The sequence below is a fragment of the Anabrus simplex genome, chromosome 11 (genome assembly GCF_040414725.1).
Source record: "Anabrus simplex isolate iqAnaSimp1 chromosome 11, ASM4041472v1, whole genome shotgun sequence".
Lineage (NCBI taxonomy): Eukaryota > Metazoa > Arthropoda > Insecta > Orthoptera > Tettigoniidae > Anabrus > Anabrus simplex.
Window position 1 is genome coordinate 70,489,378 of NC_090275.1, and position 21,253 is coordinate 70,510,630.

Consider the following 21,253-nt stretch of genomic DNA (forward strand, 5'->3'; position numbering starts at 1 on the left):
GCCTAAGAGAGATTCTGTTTACTCTGTCATCTAGTTTGTAGAACGGAACAACTAAATTGACAAATAGGCAGTCAGATGACAAGTAATTACAAGTAACAACGTCAAATTAAAATGGCTGCACCAAGCAGGAATTTTGAAATCGGTCAGTAACTCACTCTAGAGAATAAAGAACGAAAAGGAAGCGTTTTAAACATAGCATTACAGACAAAAATGTTTGAAATATATAAAATGTAACAAAAATACAGGGCAAAATTTAAAAAAAATGCAGTCCTCATATGCAGAGAAATATAAATGTCCAGAAATGCTTAATTTCTGAGTTTTCCGACTGCAGTCTTTCTGTTTGCCAATCTATACTAATATATAAAGAGAGATTGCGAGTTTGTATATATGTAATGGATGATCTTAGAACTACTGGGTCGATTTTTAAATTTCTCTCACCATTTGAAAGAAAATATAATTCCGGTAACATCCCGGAATATGACAGGGTCCCCGTGGGTGGTGGTGGTGATGGTCTTTTTTTCAAGTGGCTTTAAGTAACACCGACATAGATAGGTCTTATGGCGACGACAGGATAGGAAAGGCCTAGGAGTTGGAAGGAAGCGGTCGTGGCCTTAATTAAGGTACAGCCCCAGCATTTGCCTGGTGTGAAAATGGGAAACTACGGGAAACCATCTTCGGGGCTGCCGACAGTGGGATTTGAATCCACTATCTCCCCGATGCAAGCTCACAACCTCGCGCCCCTAACCACACGGCTAACTCGCCCAGTGATCATTGTTTTAAGAGGAAATACAACTAGGCAACCATCCTCTATAACACTAATCAAACAGAAAAAATGGAAGGGATCCGACACTTCGAAAAATGAAGGTATTGGCCAAAGAAAGACAATGGCCACGAAGGGCGTGAAAATGAAAGACTTCCTAGGCCTCGAGTGCTCTAATACCATCGGGGTCGGAAAAAACAACAGTTGTCAAGGGAGGTCGGATAGGACAGATGAAAGTGAGGAGCCTGGTGCAAGTGGAAGCAATGCCAGGACTCAGACAAGAGCCCCGTGGTCGCCAATCGACGCTCTCAAGGTAAGAGACCTTGGGGCCCCTTTCAGTCGCCTCTTACGACAGACAGTGAATACTGTGGGCGTTATTCTACCGCCCCCGCCCACGCGGGGAGTGGTTCCAGTGAGAACCATAATTTGGGCCCTTTGGCATATCAGTATACGTTAATAGAGGCGAAATATCGTGACACGAAGAACAAAACTCGGTAGGATTTAAGGCCCTAAAACCAACCGTTTTTTAAATACTAGCGCCATCCTCTCCCCTGTAGGAATCGGATGAAGAAATGACTTGCCGCAACCATGGCAACATCAGTTCAAGGGTTCTAGATAGAATACAGGCCTGGTGTTGGAATAGGCAAGTGCGTGAGTGTAAGCAAGGCGAAGGAGAGATTCTGTTTAAAGATTTTAAACTAACAATCTGCCGAGATACTTATTGTTTGTATTCTTTATCAGCATAATGATTGTGAATAGCACCAAAGTGCTTCGCTATTTACAAGACCGATTTCTAACAAGCGTCAATCTTCTTCTGTATATTACAATACGTTAAATTCCTTGATGCTTGTATATTTTCAGATTTTAGGACTGGTGCTAGCAGCTTCAGCTGCAGGTGATGTAAAACAGGAGAAGAAACAGGAGAAGCGCGGTAATATTGGCCTGGGTTATGGAAGTCTAGGACATGGATTTGGTCTCGGACATGGAAGTGGCCTTGGAGGAGGATTTGGAGGCAGCATTGGCGGAGATGTTGGAGGAGGAACTGGAGGAAGTGGGGGAACTGTGTCCGTGATCACAGTTTCGAGACCTGTAGCCGTTCCTCAGCCTGTAGCTGTTCCTGTTACCAGACCAGTCGCGGTTCCAGTTCCTGCTCCCTATCCGGTTAACGTTCCTCGTGCTGTTCCAGTGCCCGTACCCCAGCCAGTCCCCGTGTCCGTACCCAGACCTTACCCAGTGACTGTGAACAGACCCGTTCCTGTAGCTGTACCTCACGCCGTGCCCGTCTCTGACCCACAGCCATACCCCGTACAAGTTCCTCACCCCGTCCCAGTAGAAATACCTAACCCTGTCCCAGTGCCCGTACCGCAAACAGTCGTGGTTTCGGTTCCACAGCCCATCGTCAGTAACAATGCAGGAGGGTTTGGAAGCGGCTTTGGAGGCGGTCATGGAGGAGGTTTTGGAGGAGGCCATAGCGGTGGGCACAGTTACAGCTCTATCTCTGTGGGGAAGCACTAATGAACTCAACGGACTCACAGGTAAGCAGTCTTTACAATATATCTCTTGTTTATATAGAGTGATTCAAAATAACACCGAAAAAACTCTGTAATGTTGTTTGGAACGGAAAACTGATCAACTGATAATTTTTGAAGAGGGGACCCTTGTTCGAAAATACATGTTTTAGGTGCTGTAGGACATCAAACTTTCTTTAGATCGTTTTGGCCACCTGATAGTTATGCAACCTATCAGCCATCAGCGCAAGCCGGATAGGCTAACTACAACCGACAGCGCATGAGCGACATCTCTCCACAGTCCATGATTAAACATCCTAATTCGGTCATTTGTAATGTGGCTGCAATACCTCCAGCGCACTTTAAAGAAAATGCGTTGACCTACTTGGATGCCACATTTCCAAATCGATAGAGGTTGGCCTGTTCAATTCCACCACGGTCATCAGCTCTTACACCTCTCGACTTCTATGTTTTGGGTACTATCAAGGATGGTGGTGGTGGTGCTGATTGCAGTTTTAGGTGGCCATGATGTTCAAGACTCCGCTAACATCACAAATCCAGGATGCTACTGGGATATTGATCACACAACCACATGTTTTTTGATAATATGCGCCAATCGCTGCACCGCCGATGTAGACTCTGCAAACAAGTTGCAGGTTGACAATTCGAACACCCTTTTGTAATACTCTTGGTTGGTGGAGGTTTCTTGACAAAATATGGAAAGCAACCATCAACATATCCGAAGCGTTGACAAACTACACCATTGTCAAATCGCTCCTCGTGCCTTCCTCTAATGAGAAGCAAACTCGACCCATTCTCACGCCTACTCCGTACGACCGGAAATAATGTTCCACAATAAACACCTTCTCCTCAGTTGCGAGAACCACAATTTGAGAAATCAATACAAAACCGAATTCACAATATGTCAAACTATTACGTCTTCTGCGGGGCATCCCACATTTCAAGGTACCGGTATTCTGTAAATATCTCGCGCGGGAGATCACCCCCCCTCCCCCCCCCCCCCCCGCAATTGTTTCGTTTTCTAACAGAACGCATTTTTATGTTATTGCCATCGGTACGAATTTTCACAATACGCAGCTCCCCTACCATCTAGTTTGAACTAAAAATAACGTAACCGTTGCCAAAATTATGGTCTTTGAAAGTGCAAAGAAGCGGGTTATAGTATCTTTGGAGAAATGTTCCGGATCTACTAAATGAAATTTCGGCTTGTGCAAGAAGTAGCGATAAATAGTTTCAAGCATGATAAATGATGCAATAGTCTTACTTATGTTGAGGTTTACAGTATTTCTATATTTAGTGGATATAACTAGAGCTAGGAATTTTAGATGCGAAATTTTGCTTTAAAAGATGTAAAACACGTGATATAATTTAGTAGAAAAGGTGCAAATTTTATATGTAAATATTCATACAAACATCATCAAAACAAGTTTTACATCATATATGGCGAAATTTTCTCGAGTTATTATGTATTAAAACACTTTGCCGTTCCCCATTTACGGGCGGCTGCCCGGCTGGAATTACCGTGTTTTTCGATAAGAGCATTTTAATCTCAATAGCCGCAGCAGAAATATCACCCTTTAAAGCAAACAACATAGAAGTCAAATGAATAAAGATATCATGGATGTAATATATTTTGCATTTCGTTTCTAAATGATCAGTGCGTATATATTTGTACTCACACTAATTTTCAATCAAAATATTGCCCAAGTTTCCTAAACCATTCCAGTGTCATTGCCTGCCTTACTAACGGGCACACGCAAAAGTCTCCTAGGAAGTAATACATTCGAAACAGTTTATTGCGACATCGCTGTTAACGACTCATTGGATATAACAGCGAAATCCAACAGTCCCATCCAAATCGTATATAAACACTGTATTTAAAAACTCGCTTAATAAGACGTCGCTTATTACGACATATCATATAAAACGACGTATTTTGATCACATATTCGGAAAAATATATCGGCTATAACGTCCAATGGTGATTTTTGTTTGTTACGTATTTGGGGATTGCTGACAACAAAACAACGCTTATTACTGTAGATTTCAAATCACTCTCTCTGTTAAATAGTCAAGGCAAACATCACTGTGGAGAGGCCGCGAAGTAAAAGGACAGTGTTTAATATTGCACAAAAGTCACACACAATATGGCGATTAGAAAATGGGAAAACAAACGTCAGTATCGCGAAGGATTTCTCTGTGTCACACTGAATGATTTCTACAATTTGGAAGGACATAGAGAAAATACACTCTCTTTACGAAACAAATTCCTAAAAAATCAAGCGTGCCACAATATCTGAGTAAGAAAGATATATGAAGAATCTTTACTCAGACAGTTTAAGCAGCAAAGAACAAAAAATGTGCCGATCAATGGATCTATTCTTCAAGCAAAAGCCAATTAAATTCCTCGCAATCCCACTCCACAAATACTGAACTGTACATAAAGTATCTACTTCTTTCAATTACGTTTTTTGAAGCTTGAACTTAATTATGTTAATTAACCATGTAAGTGTGCAGCCTGAACCTTTCAGATACCTATTACATTTTTAGCAACTAAACAAAAATCCAGTTTGTGCAACCATCGACTATAATATAACGACCGTTGATTGGCGGTCCCTTCGTAGTCATTATAACCGATTTCTATTGTACCGGTAGCCAATTTCAGGTAAAATAATCAAACCCATATAATTTAGGACACCACGTATGCCCTTATATCATTAGCATAATGTTTTGCAAGGTGGTATCAACAGTACCAGATTTTCTTTGTAAATATTCGACATGAATATTCGTCTAAGCTCATAAAATTCCCATCCCACAAATAATTGGAACAAAAATATTCTGAACTCCCGGAAGGTAAATCATGATTTGAATCAGCATTTCTTTCCCATATTTCCAGTTCATTAAAATAAACTCTCGACATTGAAGAAAAATGTATCTGTAAACCTGTCCCTCGGTCTTCACACAATATTTGTGTTCACGTTTTCATAATTCTCTGAGTCATTATCACTAGGGAAAGGACTTTAAGATGGAAAGTAAGGTCAGAAAAGGGGGGAAAAGGGGGTTCTGAAAATACATATTAAAAAATGCAGAAAAGGTTTAAACCAGTCACGCAAACTTCCCTTATCCTCTTTAATGGGTTCTAATAATTAATATACTTTGTTATATTGGATTACACACATATCAATGTTCTTGACAGTAAGTCGCTGGTGATTTGAGTTCAATAGATATATATAAAGAATCTCTGCTCGACATCTACAGAAACCAATGGATCATACCTTGTCAGCACTCACAAAGGGAGTTCAGTCAAAGTTGCAAAGTTTTCTACACCTGCTAGTTGCTTTACGTCGCACCGACACAGATAGGTCTTATGGCGACGATGGGATAGGAAAGGCCTAGGAATGGGACGGAAGCAGCTGTGGCCTTAATTAATTAATTGCCTGGTGTGAAAATGGGAAACCATGGAAAACTATCTTCAGGGCTGCCGACAGTGGGGTTCGAACCCACTATCTTCAGGATGCGAGCTCAGAGCTGTGCGCTCCCAACCTCACAGCCAACTCGCCCGGTGGTTTCTACTTTTGGACTGTTCTTCAAATGTAATTCAAATTTGTCTTTAGCAAATCCATCAGTTTCTTCCAAACTTTGAATCACCACTTCTTCTTCTTCCTAATCTTCAAGATGAGTTTGTGTTGGACAGGGTTTGGTAGGTAGAACATTAACACGGCCGATAAGAGAGTACACAGTCGATGGGTGGAACCGTTAAATTCAGTAGCGGCGACTTGGGGGGGCAGTCGTCCCCCCCCCCCACCCACTTTTTGGAGAGGGCTGATGACCTAAGATGTTAGGCCCCTTTAAACAACAAGCATCATCATCAACATTTTGGGGAAAATATTACATTTTTATTCCATTTTAACCAGCTAAAACTCGGAATTATAGGATTTATTAAAAAAGGCCATTTGTACAAGCCATGTTGGCTTATCAGATAATTCTTTTCTTTATTTTCTTTAATCATTACCAAAATTTTTAGAAAAAATACGCACAAAATGTTCTTCGTTCCGGCTAACCGATTTGTATTAGCACCACAGCAAATAGTGGAGACTTTGCCTGTGCATGAGCAAGGGTACCAGGGCTAATTTTTTTTTGGTAAGACATAGACACTGAGGTACGATTCACCACCTTGTCGCGTGCATTCATCACTCTGGTGGTCTCTTTAGTGTCTGTTAGTCTTTTAGTGTATAGTCAAATACTGAATGGTTTTTAATTGTATAATCACGCCTTTTTAAAATTGTAATAAATGTGTAATATTGTTCCTTTGGCAAAAGTTTTATTGTACAGTGTTGAATCAAAATCTCAAAAAACTATTATTACCGTATTTAAGTTGGTAAACTGTCAATCTTCGCCTCTGTCGAAATTCGCTGAGAGAGCATAGAAAGCTTACCATTTTGTGTCCTTTATTAGTTTTAATGTATATACCTTCCCCTCTCTCCCCCATCTACCGCTATATTCCACAAACCCGGGTACTGTTTGTTTACTGTATATTATTTTGCCCCCGCACTTTTAACTCCCAGTCGCCGCTACTGGTTAAATTAATGCCAGTACTAACTGAACTTAGTTTAAACTGTTGCAACATCATTGTTTAAATCTCAATTTGATTTCACAGCTACAGGTAGGCCATTCTTGCTGGGGTTTCTATAAATTCTCTCTCTCTCTCTCTTTTTCCTAGCGTTTATCGCAAAGTATGGGATCCGCTGTTTTGCTACATCTCCTCCATTTCGTCCTATTGCTGACATCTTCAGGTTTTAAACCAATGTTGTGCATGTCGGCCTTGACATTGTCAGTCCACCACTTTAAAGGCCTTCCACGCGGTCGTATTCCTCCCGGATCAACTTGGAGAGCTGTTTTAGCAACTGAGCCGTCCTGCCTTCTCATAACGTGACCATACCAGCGGAGACGCGCTTACCTCACTTTCTCCACAATTGGAGCGACGCCAAGCCTTTGTCGAACATCTTCATTTCTTATGTGGTCATATCGTGTCAGTCCAAGAGTCCATCGAAGCATCTTCATTTCCATTGTATAAAGAGTCTGCTCGTGCTTTTCTTTTTTTTTTTTTTTTTTCCCCCTTCATTGGATGACATTCTGCCCCATAAGTAGCTGCTGGGCGTACCACAGTCTTGTAAATTTTGCCCTTCCATTGAATGGTTCTAGCCGTTTCCACAGTACCTCACTTAGACCATAGGCTGTCCTACCTGTAACATTTTCAACAGAATCTTTCAACAGGCTTATTGTGCTTAATGTACCACAATATGATAACAAATTGACTTTGGCAAGCAATGGCTGTTGATTCAGCTGCCTGCACAGAAACAAAAGTTGCAGCGTTGACATCTTTGACCAAGTCTTCAATGTACACTTGATACATACAATCTAATAGTTTGTTTTGTATAATGTACGACGTGTATTTGGAAACTGATGTGCGAGTGCTGTTCAGATGGTCATCTAACACACTGTCGAGATTACCAAGAAGATATAATAAATCTAAGAAATTAGCACAGTTTGCTGAGTCCTGTATTTCATTATCACCCCTCTGTGCTAACTCGTGAGTTCCACAAAATTTTAAACACTCTACTACTCTATTTAGTATGTGTCTATTTTTTGTGACCATTATGTTTCTGGATTGAAATTTTATATGCAGAGTCAATTTGTGCACCAATGTTAAACAGTCCCAAATATTTTGTATGTACAGGCATTTTCTAAGTGTAGTGCACTTTCCTCATATGTTTTAATTCATTCACTTAAATGTTTTAGATCCTTACACCCAGTTGTTGACCATAATCCTTCACTATGAAATAACACACAGTGAAAACAAAACAGACTTTGTTTCTCTTCACTCACTGTTACCCATGACTTTTTACTGAACCATGTATTACAGAAAGTTCTCTTTTCCTTGCCATTAAGTTGAGACAACCTGAAATCATTTGGTTGGTAAGCACCTAAATGTTTAATTTGACTCTTTTCTTCTAGACTTAATGAACTGAAAGTAATTTTTAATAAACAATCCACTCTGTTCATCTTAAATTAGACACTCGCTTTTCCACCAAACAATTGAGTATACCTGTACCGCAATAATCACACCTCCGCACACAGCCACTGGCCTCAAACGACGGGATCACTCGCCAGCAACACCCATCAACACTGCCACTCTGCCAGGCAGCCGAGGGGGGATGTGTGCCGCTGAGAATACGAGGGGAGGTGAAGTGTTGGGGCCAGCAGAGTCTGGCCCGCTCACATGGAACCAAGGCCACTGACGGACTACTGGCGTTGAATACCATGCTCGCTTCATAGTGTTTGCAATAACAACTATAAATAATAAATTACAAAGGATTACAAAGGTGGGGCCCGGCCTCTCTGGCCCTTATAGTAGATCCACCCCTGGGTAAAACTAAGAAGTGCCATGAAAGTGTATTTTTCCTCTACTTCCAATTTTTTTAAAACAAGTGATAACATTCAGACTATAAAAGGTCCAATATTTATTTTATTATTTCAGAATTTGTTGACTTTTATATGTTTTCATTTAGATGACAGGTCTTCAATCCAAAGAATGGAAAAGAAATAGTACAATAACGATGAGTGAAATGCTTTTTTTCTATGTTCTTACTTCAGTAACAGTACTCTTGGTCAAAAAAAAAGAGAAAATGGCAACACAATGCTTTTGAAAATGTTAAAATATTAGTTGTTACTAAATTAGAGCTAAAAATGTAGCTGTCCCACAAAATTGTGAAATGACCCCATTTTTTTGGCTGACTTGTCCCTCATTCCTTAGTTCAACAGTTAGTCATCCTACAGGCAACTGTGCAGATTGTTTAAAAAAACAAATCATGAGTAGAAAGTTATTGTGCAAGCTATGTTAGAAAAGAAACAATGTTCAATCATTTTTCTGGACATGATATATATTTCTTTTCTCCACAGGATTCACCACATCACCTGAAAGTGTACTAAACTCTGTACTTCACAACTAAGGATATAAAGTGAATTCCATTATTTGCGATATATGTATTTTATAACTTTTATACAATAAAATGATTTGATATTACTCATCTTTTTTGATTTTACTCTCAAACTCTTACCTGTCCAACCCAATCCTTCAAAACTTCAGATAAGAACTGATATGTAAATAGCCAGATTCAGGTTGACTAGTGGAACTGGAAAGAGGTGATAGGAGTAGCAGTGACCGAAGGATACTTGCAAGATTGTTTATAAGATGAAAAGCCCAATCATGAGAATAAGCATGCTTGCTTGTTTGTATCAAGAGACACTAACTTTCAAACACCGGTACTGTGGTAGCCCCTTTCGATATTCCCAAGAAGGGCCTAGTGAGTCAGACAATCGGGGATCTCTCAGCCGGCCTTTCCGTGTACTGTTCTCGTCATCTGGTTTCCCTGTGAGTTTCCAGAAAATGCAACAAGAATGTTCCATCTATAGCCACGTCGCGGATATTCTGGTACACATCACCCATGCTATAAAAAGGGAGGCTGGCCCTGTATAGTTAGTGTTAGAGTCGCTGTGGGACTCAGTGTTGGAGTTCGGTGGCTGGGCTGAGGGCGACACAGGTGTTGGCTGTTGCTAGTGTCCCACCGTGGTCTGAACGAAGAGTTGTGGCTGTTGTGTTGGAGTGTCCAGTAAGTAGCTGGACTGAAGACAGCATATGGAACGGAAGACTGTGTACTACCTGAGAGTACTATGTGTTTGTGTATTTCTGTGGACTTAGGGTCACCGCGAATCAGTGAAGGAAGCAGCTATCGTGAGTGTAATTGGAACAACGCTAATGGTCGTTTTGTAAGCACTGTCCTGCTGTTTAGCTGCTGCTGTTTAGTTGTTCACTGCATGTGAGCGAGTACTTCTCTGGATTACAAGTTGTCCATTTCATGACCGTATCGATGTTTAATCAAGAAGTAAGTATAAATAACCACCTAATCGATACTTTATTAATGCCTCAGGCAAATTGAATAAAATTAAAACTTACAGGACATGTTTCGACCACTTAGTGGTCCTCTTCAGCTGTATAAATAAAGAACTGGAAAGAAAAACATTATGACAATAAGCACAAATAAAAGTTCTTTGGAGACTCCTTTGATAAAAATGGAGGTCATCAGAATAGGTCATCTTGCCTCTCGTTCTTGTTTGGAAAAGATGTTTATTCTGCGCTGTCTAGAGGGTCTGACTTTGAGCGTGACCTGGTGAAGTAACGATGTGATACAGTTTGACAGTTCATGGAAAGCTCTGGAGAGAAGGGAAGTAGAGTTTTATCGTCATCTAAAATAACATGTGAGGGAGGAGGGAGATTGGGCTGTGCTTCTGCGATGTCGTGTTTGATTATATCTCTTGTTCGTCTAGTCTGTTTCATGTCTACCCATTCTAAGTATTTGCTAATATTCTCATATAAGATGTTTTTATGCTCGTTGTTTTCGTTGAGATTCTCTTCACCGTTTTCCAATTTATCAAGAACGATGTGGATGTTTTCTAGGTTGTTCATAAGATTACCTTTATTAATCATACAGATAATTTGAAGGTCCTGTTTTATATTGGTGAATTTGTGGTTGGACTCCTTCATATGGGATCCCATGGCAGAGAATCTTTTGTATCTTTCAGCATTGACGTGTTCTTGATATCTAATTGAGAAGTTCCTTCCAGATTGTCCCACGTAAGTTTTTTTACATTGAGCACAAGTCAACTTATAAATACCCGATTCCTGGAATTCGTCATCTTTAAGTTTATTAGCTTTATTATGACTAAAGAATCTATGTTTAGTGTTGTTGTTTGTAGAGAAGGCTACCTTGGTATTGTGTTTCTTGAATAAGTTGGTGATTTCGTAAATCTTCGGGTTATTAAAGGTGAATTTTACATATCCTTTTTCTTTTGAATGCTGTTTAAGTTTAATTTGTTGTTGGTATTTGCATTTAGTGATGATTTTATTGATGAATTTCAAACTGAAACCATTATGTAGAGCCTGTTGACGAATGAAAGAAAGTTCCTTTTTTCTGTCTGTTTCTGTTAGCGGAATTTCAAAGGCTCTGTTGACGAAACTATAATAAGCTGATTTCTTTTGCGAGATGGGATGTAAAGAATCATTTTTGATTGTAGTCAGGGTAAAAGTGGGTTTCCTGTATATTTTAAATTGGAAATGGTTGTCTTTACGAATTGTTTGGATATGCAGAAAATTGAGTATGCCTTTCTCTTCTTCTTCAGCTGTAAATTTTATGTTTGGGTCTAAATTATTCAAAGTATTAAGGATACTGTGACTATCATTTATTTTCTTGTTAATTATGGCATAGGTATCATCAACATATCGAAGCCAGAGATCGAGTCCTTTAATGTGACCTACTATCTGAGTGTGTTCCAAAAAGTCGAGGTAAATGTTAGCTAAAATTCCAGAAGCCGGCGCTCCCATTGGAAGTCCATCTTGCTGATATATTTTATTATTAAAAGAGATGAAATTGTGGTTCAAAACGAATTCCAAGATAGTAATGAAGTTTTCTATTTCAGGTATACTGATACGTTTGTGAATTAACTGGCCGCACTTAAACGACTGCAGCTATCGAGTATAATCATTCTAAGGTTGTAATGGTACATGTTTCACCTGTCATCGCAGGCATCATCAGCCATAAATTCTATACTCTAAGTCAGAGTTCTGAAGTGGATGTTATATTAAAGCTATTTTTAAAAACTAATTGTTTACAATAATTTACATTGATGTATAAGGACATTATAGTCATATTTGGATTGAATTAGTTAATCCTGTTTTAAAGTTCTAATGGGATATCATATTTATGTTCTCATCTATGGTGATAATATCAAAATATTTACACAGAATTTTTCAGTATATACAAGAAATCAATATGTTTAGCTTAAAATGATTTGTGAATTATTTAACATCTTCTATAGATTAAAATCTTTTCTTTATTGAAATGAGAGTCTTTATTACCATTACCATTACAACCTTAGAATGATTATATAAGTCTTAAAGTTTGTAAAGTATTGAATAGGTGGTTTTAAATAAATTAATCGTAAAACATTTTAACATACCACTTAGTCAAGCAGCTTCCCTCATTTCTCCCAAGTCTTCCCAGCCCAAACTTCACAACATTTTTGTAATGCTACTCTTTTGTTGGAAATCACTCAGAATAAATCGACCTGCTTTTTGAGTTCATCTCCTCAAAGAAGGAGTGTACTGGCTAAAGCGAGACAAGTGTCACGAAAAGTAGGAAGACTCTATAGACCTTGCAAGTCTAATACCATCAGGATTGGAAAAGAACCCAAATTAACAGAAATAATGACATTAAAACATTTCTAGCATTATTAGATTTGACTGCCAGAAGTTAGCTAGAGTAATCCATCCACATGTATGATTTCTCGCTTCATGCAAGAAGAGACTTGCGCAATGATTTATTATAATTAGTGTACAGTGTTACTGAAGCCCTCATGGTAAATTAAATCTTCATCATCAATTTCGTCCAACTCGTTGGGTGAATGGTCAGTGTACTGGCCTTCGGTTCAGAGGGTCCCAGGTTCGATTCCGGGCCGGTTTGGGGATTTTAACCTTCATTGGTTAATTCCAATGGTTCGGGGGCCAGGTGTTTGTGCTGTCCCCAACATTCCTGCAACTCACACACCATACATAACACTATCCTCTACCACACTAACACGCAGTTACCTACACATGCCACCCACCCTCATCCGAGGGTCTCCCTTATCTAGGAAGTCTAATCACCAATGACGACAGGTGCAGCAAAGAGATCAGAAGATGAATAGCACTTGCCAAACAGGCATTTTAGTAATAAGAGAATTCTTTTAATCAGTGCATATTTAAATTTTGGAATTAGGAAGAAACGTATGATGTTTTATGTATGGAGTGTGTCTCTTGTATGGATGTGAATCTTGGATAATCAGGATTGGAACATACCTGAATCATTTGAGATGTGGGTCTGGAGACAAATGCTGTAGATTAAATGCACTGAAAAGAGAACAAACAAAAGCTTCCTGTAAGAAATTCAAGAAAAGAGAAAACTGATACTAACAATACAGAGAAGAGGAGCTAAATTCACTTGCTACACCTTGTGACATAATACCTTCCTAACTAATCTGCTAGCAGGGTAAATCACAGCAAAGTAAGGCTGAGGATGACCTTGTCAGTATGCTTGATGTGAATTTGTTCAGAATGTTTACTCACAACTAATACCTTGGTCTTGTTAACATTAATTGTTTAAGTGTGAATCTGACAATGCTGATGACCATATATTCAGCATCTTGGACATCTTCTCAAGGACTGCTACAATTGCTATGTCCTCTGCAAATTGAATGCACTAGATATGGTGCCCATTTATTTTCATTCATTTTGTATTTGCCTTATTCAATGAGTATATTAAAGAAGTACACTGAGAGAGAGCAGCCCTAATCTGATTTTTCTTGTCTGGATACTTCCTCTGATATCTACCATCAATTTCTGTCCATAGAGTCGCAGTACTACCTTCCTGTCCTTCCAGTCCAAACCTGTAGTTTTAAGCATTTTTGATAGTTTGCCCCAACTCACATTACTGAAAGCCTCTTCACTATCTACTAACGATACAACCTCCTTTCTAAAATTGTTCAGAGAGCCAAGACTGCTTCTCTTGTTTCCATCCGTTCTAAATCTGAACTGGCCCTGATCAATTTGTAAGTTTAATTTGCTATTTATCCTTTTTCTTTATTACTGATAGTAGCGTTTTGGATATATGAGAGAAGAGAATTAAGGTTCTACTTCCTTTCTTTGGTATCATAACCATTTCCTTTTGATGAGGTCTTCTGGAATTTCACCATCATTGCAGTATCTGTGTATGGCATATAGAAGTTGTTTCAATTTCTCTTCCATATCCTTTAGCAGTTCTCCTGTTATCTGGACCAGTAGGTTCATTCACTAAAGTGCTGATTCAAACTCCCTCTTTGTATTTGTATGACCTTTATCATCTTCCTCTACTTCATGTTCAGTACACTTTAGTTCACTCAGCACATTTCCTCCATCAAACAGTTTTTCAATGTATTTCACCACGCACTGGTATTTTCCCATTTTTATCTCTTACTATGGAGCTTTTCGCTTTAAGTTTCTGGCTTAATATTTTAATACTCTGATATGCTCTGTCTGTTCTTCCTTCAGGAATGTCTTTTCTGATATTCTCAGTTACCTCCACCACACGCGCTTCTTTCGCTCCTCTACACAGAGTTGTAATTTGAGTTTTGATTTGTCTGTATTTTTCTTAGCTTTCTGTTATATTCCCTATTCTGTACTGGTTTCTTTTTACTATCAGACCCAATATTTCCCTGGTGATCCATTGTTTTCTTGGTTCCAGTCTCTTTGATCCCAATGTTCCCTGAACTACACCTAGCAAGCCTTCTTTTATTGTACCCCATTTCTGTTCTTAATTTCCTTTGGCTATTTTTTTTTTTTTTTTTTTTTTTTTTTTTTTTTTTTTTTTTTTTTAGCTTGGCTAAATCTAAAGGATTTGCTTTCTGATATTCATTTCTTTTCATTTGGCCATGACTAGTCAATGGTCACTGTCAATCTCTGCCCCAGGGTAGCTGCAACTTGTTTTGATTTCAATGTGATATCTTATCTCGACAAAGTGGAGGCGAGACAGGCTTTTCTCCGGGTAGGGCCTACTCCGGTTTTCCCTGTCATCTTTCATTCCAGCAACACTCTCCATTATCATTTCATAGCATCTATCAGTCATTAATAAATCACTTTGGGAGTGGCGACTCCATCGTACTAATAGCCTATATATGCTTCATTCATTACATCCCTGACCCGGTCAAATAGCCTATATATGGTTCATTACATCCCTGACCCAGTCAAAGACTGTAAAACAGGTTGTAGATTTTCATCTTCTCTCGACAAGGATATATTATTGATGGTTATGAATTTCGTACGCAGTTTCATCCAGCTGTTGTAAATCTATCTAACACGCCCTTAAGTGAAAGTGAACACTTAACTTTATCCAAAGGACCGAAACACAACTGGCCAAACTTGAACAGCCTCAACATAGCCGCTACTATGATCACAGAATCAGAGCTAGCCATCAGCAAAATGCCGGAAGACACGCAAAATGAGGTTAGAACCGATGTTAAAAGGAAACTGACTGATATCCTCCACAATTTAACCAACCCCGCAAATAACCTCAATAATAAAGAAAAAATTGCTGAACAAAAGCGCATATACGCCCTCAAGAAGAAAATTAAAGACAACGAACTCATCATAACCAAAGCTGACAAAGGCAATGCAACAGTTATCATGGATAAAAAAGTATATATTGAAAAAACAAAAAACTTTTTCACAGACAGCTCATTTTCCATAATCAAAAAAGACCCCACCCAAAAAATTCAAAAACTACTTAAACAAACTCTTAAAAACACTTCATTTTTATTTACCGAACAGGAAAAATCCAAACTCATACATATGAACCCAGGACTCCCCACTGCTAAAGCTCTTCCCAAAATTCACAAAACCGGAATTCCCATCCGGCCAATTATCAACTATAGACCGAGCCCCTTATACAGAATATCACAATTCATCCAATGTTTCTTAAGAAAAAATTATCAATTCTTATCCAAAAAGTCTATTAAAAACACATCTGAGCTAGTAGAAAAACTAAACAAGTTCAATTTGCAACCGGATCACTCCATCCACTCTTTCGATATTGTAAACATGTACCCAAGCATACAAGTATCAAAATTAATTCCGATAATTATAAACAATTTAAACAAAAACAGCCACTTAAGCAAACTAGAGATGCAAGACTTTATCACAATATTAAAACTTATCATCGACAATAACTTCTTCACTTTTGACAATGTCATATATCAACAAAATGGTTTGGCAATGGGGTCACCGGCCTCAGGTATCTTAGCAGAAATATACCTGGACTTCCTCGAATACACCAAAATTGACAACGAATTCGAAAACATTCTCTTTTGGGCCAGATACGTCGACGATGTCTTTGTAATCATGAATGAGAAATCAATTAACGCACCCACCACCCTCTTAAGACTCAACAATATTGATCCTCATATCAAATTCACACTAGAATCCGAATCAAATCAAAAAATCAACTTTCTAGATTTAACCATCACTAGAAACTCAGATTCTTTCAGTTATAAAATTTTCAGAAAACCCACTCAAACAGCCTCCACCATTCGCCAAGATTCAGTGCACCCCCAGTCCCACAAACGAGCCACATACAACAGCCTAGTTCACCGAGCCTTCAGCATACCTATGTCCAATAAAGATCTAAAAAACGAACTCAACACAATCCGCGGAATCGCAAAATTCAACGGCTTCAGCAATCATTTTATAGAAAGGATAATCAATAAACACAAACATCGCCCAAAAACTACCCTCAAAAAAGAAATAACCAAACCTCTAACATTTTCCACCTTCACGTTCAACAATGATATCTACAAGTTAACCAACATCTTTAAGAAACAAGGCGTTAAAATAGCCTTCAAAACCAACAATAAGAACATGAATGTTTTATACAATACTTCACACATCAACAAGACCAGCAGTTTTTTAAAATCAGGAGTTTATAGGATCAAATGTACCACCTGTAAAAAAACCTACATCGGGCAAACCGGGAGAAACTTCATTATCAGATACCACGAGCACACTAACGCAATAAAATACAACAAGTTTTCAGCCATCGGCCAACACATGCAAGATTATAGCCATAATTTCACCAATATTGAACAAGACATGGACATCCTCGTATTAGCAAACAAGGGCCCTTTACTGAACATAATGGAAAATTACTACATACACCTAGACCAATACTTTAATGCCAGTCACAATCTCAATGAAATCTCTGAGAAACCCAACATACTCTTCGATCTATTTATCACTTTCCTCAGAAACAATAATGCAGCCAACCTAAACTCAATCCTAAATTTAATCAAAAGTACTTTTCCAAGACAATTACACTTTCTCCCGCACCCTTCAGCCCCACCTTAAGCCCTCTTCCTAAGCCATATTTCATTTCAATACAAGAACTTACTGATTTCCATGATTATAATTTTTACAACACCCCATTTATACTTTATTCTTTGTTAAAAACCTCTGATTATGTATATTCCTTGTATTATTAACTATTACCATAACATCTCATTTCACTTGTTATTCTTTAAAATAATATTGTCTTAGGATTTCGCCACAAATGATCTTTGCTCCAATACGGCTGATGATGACCCCTAGATGGGTCGAAACTAGTACCGTATAATTTTGTAATTTTGTGAATATATTGTATTGAAAAGGTGGAAACATTTAAGTTATTATTATTATTATTACTTAAGGATATATTAATTTTGATAATGGGCAGTGTCACCTGGGGCTTTCTAGGAGTATCTCTTGTGTAATGGAACATCAAATAAGGTATTTATCACAATCATACAGTACTGATCACAGAAGTCTAGCAATCTTTCCCCTTGGTTTTTCCTGACACGTAGACACAACTTCCCAATTCCTTCTCAGTCTGGTTGCATTCTGACAATAGCATTGAAATTACCAATGATTATTACATTATCTTTTTTTTTTTTTTTTTTTTTTTGCTATTTCTTTTACGTCGCACCAACACAGATAGGTCTTATGGCGACAATGGGAGGGGAAAGGTTTAGGAATGGGAAGGAACCGGCTGTGGCCTTAATTAAAGTGGGAAACCGTGGAAAACCATCTTCAGGGCTGCCGACAGTGTGGTTCGAACCCACTATCTCCCGGATGTAAGCTCACAGCTGCGCGCCCCTAACCGCACGGCCAACTCACCCGGTATATTACATTATCTGATTCCATATTTAGTCACTGTTCTCATGCATTTGTTTTATATTTTCATGCAAGCTGTTTGATCAGGGAAAGTACACTTGAACAATAACCAGATACCTCGGATTTGTTTCGATTATCATACTAGAATCCTTTCATTAATGTGTCTGGCGTTCATCACATTTCTTGCCCAGTTATGTCTAATTAGCAGTCATACTCCATTGCTTCCTTCACTTGTACTACGACTATAGATCATTCTTAAGTCATCACTGTAGAAATCGCCAATCTCTGGCTATCTTATTTCACACAGCCCCAGAATATCCAGTTCTCTTTCATTCATGACAATTTTACTTACTTCCATTTTTTCCCCGCTTCCACTGGCATTCTCACTTTCCAATTATCAGTGACTTGTTTTTGTGAGGATTTCATTTAATGATGATCTGGGAAGCCTCATCCCTTCCCCTGCTGGATCTTGCGTTCAGTGCCTCATGATCAGTAAACAATACATCTTGCTGTGACAAAATGATGGTTGCTTAACTTGAGATGAAGTAGTGCAGTGGTTTCCATTGCCTTCTGCACTTTATTGAGGCTGCCCATAACCTGAGGAACAGACACTCTCTGTAGCCACCGCTAACCTGGAGAACAGACGCTACAAGGATTGATTTTCATGGTTTACTCCACTAGGTTCTTCTGCCCTCTCTGCATTGGGAATGAAATTTCTCTTCTGCCTTTAAGATCGTCGACTAGATTTTGCCTATAATCCTGGCAAAAGGCACTTACAAGATGCTACCAGCCAGGCCAGCTGGACCAAGGTTTTTAAAGAGGTGTTACTTCTCTATAACTCACCCTCTTTCCTGACTTGTGACAGGCAAAGCCTGGTTTCCCAAAACAATAGATCCAGGATGGTCTTTCATATTGATACACGTTGGCAACAATTATTTTAACCATGTCGAATTGATACCAGTATAGCTTAAATTGAACAAGCAAGCTTTTGTTGGCACAAAATGAGAGCTGGAGAGGCATACTCAGTGCCAAGAGGCTAATGCTGAAGATTGAACAGTTTGTGGTTGACTACCCCACTGTGATCCAACCAATTTTCATAGCAAATTATTCCTGGTGCAAACTTTCAGCTCGCAATACATACAGTGTTTCTTGAAAGTGAGAACTCTGTCAAAGGTAACTCCCAGGTATTTTGGAGTGACACAATGTTGTAATTCAATATTCCACATCATAATCAGGAATAATATAACACAGTACATATGCACATACAGTAGAACTGGTCAAGCCAAATCTGAAGGGTGTCAAAAAAAAATTAATTTTTTTTTTAATTAAAATTTTTTTTTAAAAAAAATTTAAAAATCAAACTACGAATTCGAATTAAACAATATTACACAAGGTATGTATCCGAATCTTGATTCAGAATGATTCTATACGTTTCCCGGCTTTCTTTGAGTAACAATTCAGTAGAATATGGCAAAATAGTAACAGATCATTAAACTGTGCATAACATTAATACAAAATGGTTAAAAAATAAAAAAAAGACTCCAATCATGACACTACAAACACATTAATCCTTCACAACTGTTTCACCAGGGTTACCTGCTATAGGTTACAGTAGACCATACAGCTAGCAACACAATGCTAAGCATTGGGGGTGGTGAACAGCTCAACTCTTTCAAGAGGCAAATGGCTTTGGGTGGAGGAGCTCCTTTAGATGGGTGTTTGTTTCCCAGTGGAGGAACGCCACTGAAATCCAGAAGGCCGTGTCCGTTCTCCAGGTTACGGGCAGCCTCATTCAAACCTGGCAGTTAGGTATAAAATTCCTTTGGGTGTGGCAAGGCCATCGTAATTAAGTGTCAAAGTGGATCAGGACAATGAAAGGGCAAAATGAGGTCAATGATCCAATGCCCAACCTAGGAACTCCCTCAACATGGGTAACAGGGAGGAAGAATAACTTGTTTAAAAATGATGGTAATTTTGCTTTGTTTCTTTGAATTTATTTGCATGTAAAATGCAAACTTCGTAAGTAATATTTTGATTGAAACAGATAATCACTTCCATTTTGTTCCTCAGGGTTGTTGATATTTAATATATTTGCAATTATATGTCTTTTCACGAGAGTTTAATCCTGATATAAACATGGTATGCCCACGCCTCTGCCAAAGAAAGAGTTGTGATTCGCTGAGCGTGTAGTACTGACCTCCAACCTGTCAACGTCTCGTGTTCGGACGTACAGGGCTGCGCATCACATACGACAACAGTGCGAAGATCTAAACTTCTGAATAAACGACTAAACCTGGATTCTGTTCACTTAGTTTATTAAACACATTCACAATGCACTGCCTATGGTCACTTCTGAGCAGTTTTCTTCTTTTGTGCTTCACTACATGCAATGGTCCTACCTCTTGCTCCATTTCTCTCACTATGAATACTGATACCGACCACTGCTGCAAGATGCAACACCTTATCTCCACACTGTTCAGCTTGGGACTTTCATCCACTACGAGAAGACTTCCTGTATTACACCACGCCTTGTGCCTTCATTTCTCGTTATTTAATCACTATTTTATTAAAACAAAACCATATATATACCAGTATATATGACAACCACATTTTAATTTGATTACGTACTCTTCAAAACTCTCTAAATGTATGTATGTTGGGTATTCAACCCGAAGGCTGGTTTGATCCTCTGCAGCTCCGCCAACAGCTGTCATAAATAGCCTAGGCGTCACTGAAGTGGCGTACTAGGGAAATGAGGAGTGAGATAGTTTCCCGTTGCTTTCCACGCCGAGCCAGCTGTTGCTATTATATATCAGTCTGCCAAGCCCACTGAAATGTGTGCACCAACTGACCCTATGAGCAATATTTTCACACTATTCATAATAGGGACTGGCTGCATAAGGAATGGTATTACTAGCATCCCTCATACCTCAGTCACTTTCATATTGTCAAAGCCAAGGATGAGACTGAGACAGGTCAATGAAAGTAACAAATTTGATATAGCCCATACCAGAAGACATAGTGTACTGTAAACACTACATCTCGCCAGCAAAGGCATATCTAAAAGTAATAACCTAAAATAAAATAAAATTAATGCGACGTACAACTTTTCTTCGGCTTACGTACAGTTGAGTGAGTG

General features: G+C 38.8%; 1 protein-coding gene across 1 annotated transcript; it reads left to right on the forward strand.

Moving 5' to 3' along the window:
• The first annotated feature begins 1,251 nt into the window (after positions 1 to 1,251).
• Positions 1,252 to 9,326, forward strand: LOC136883150 (tetra-peptide repeat homeobox protein 1). Its single transcript, XM_067155332.2, has 2 exons — positions 1,252 to 2,295; positions 9,249 to 9,326. The coding sequence occupies exon 1, from the start codon at positions 1,604 to 1,606 to the stop codon at positions 2,273 to 2,275; it is 672 nt and encodes a 223-aa protein (XP_067011433.2). The 5' UTR covers positions 1,252 to 1,603; the 3' UTR covers positions 2,276 to 2,295; positions 9,249 to 9,326.
• The last annotated feature ends 11,927 nt before the right edge of the window (positions 9,327 to 21,253 follow it).

Bases quoted from the DNA above. Each gene is read 5' to 3' on its own strand.
- LOC136883150 (XM_067155332.2), top strand. From the start codon at position 1,604: ATGCTTGTATATTTTCAGATTTTAGGACTGGTGCTAGCAGCTTCAGCT.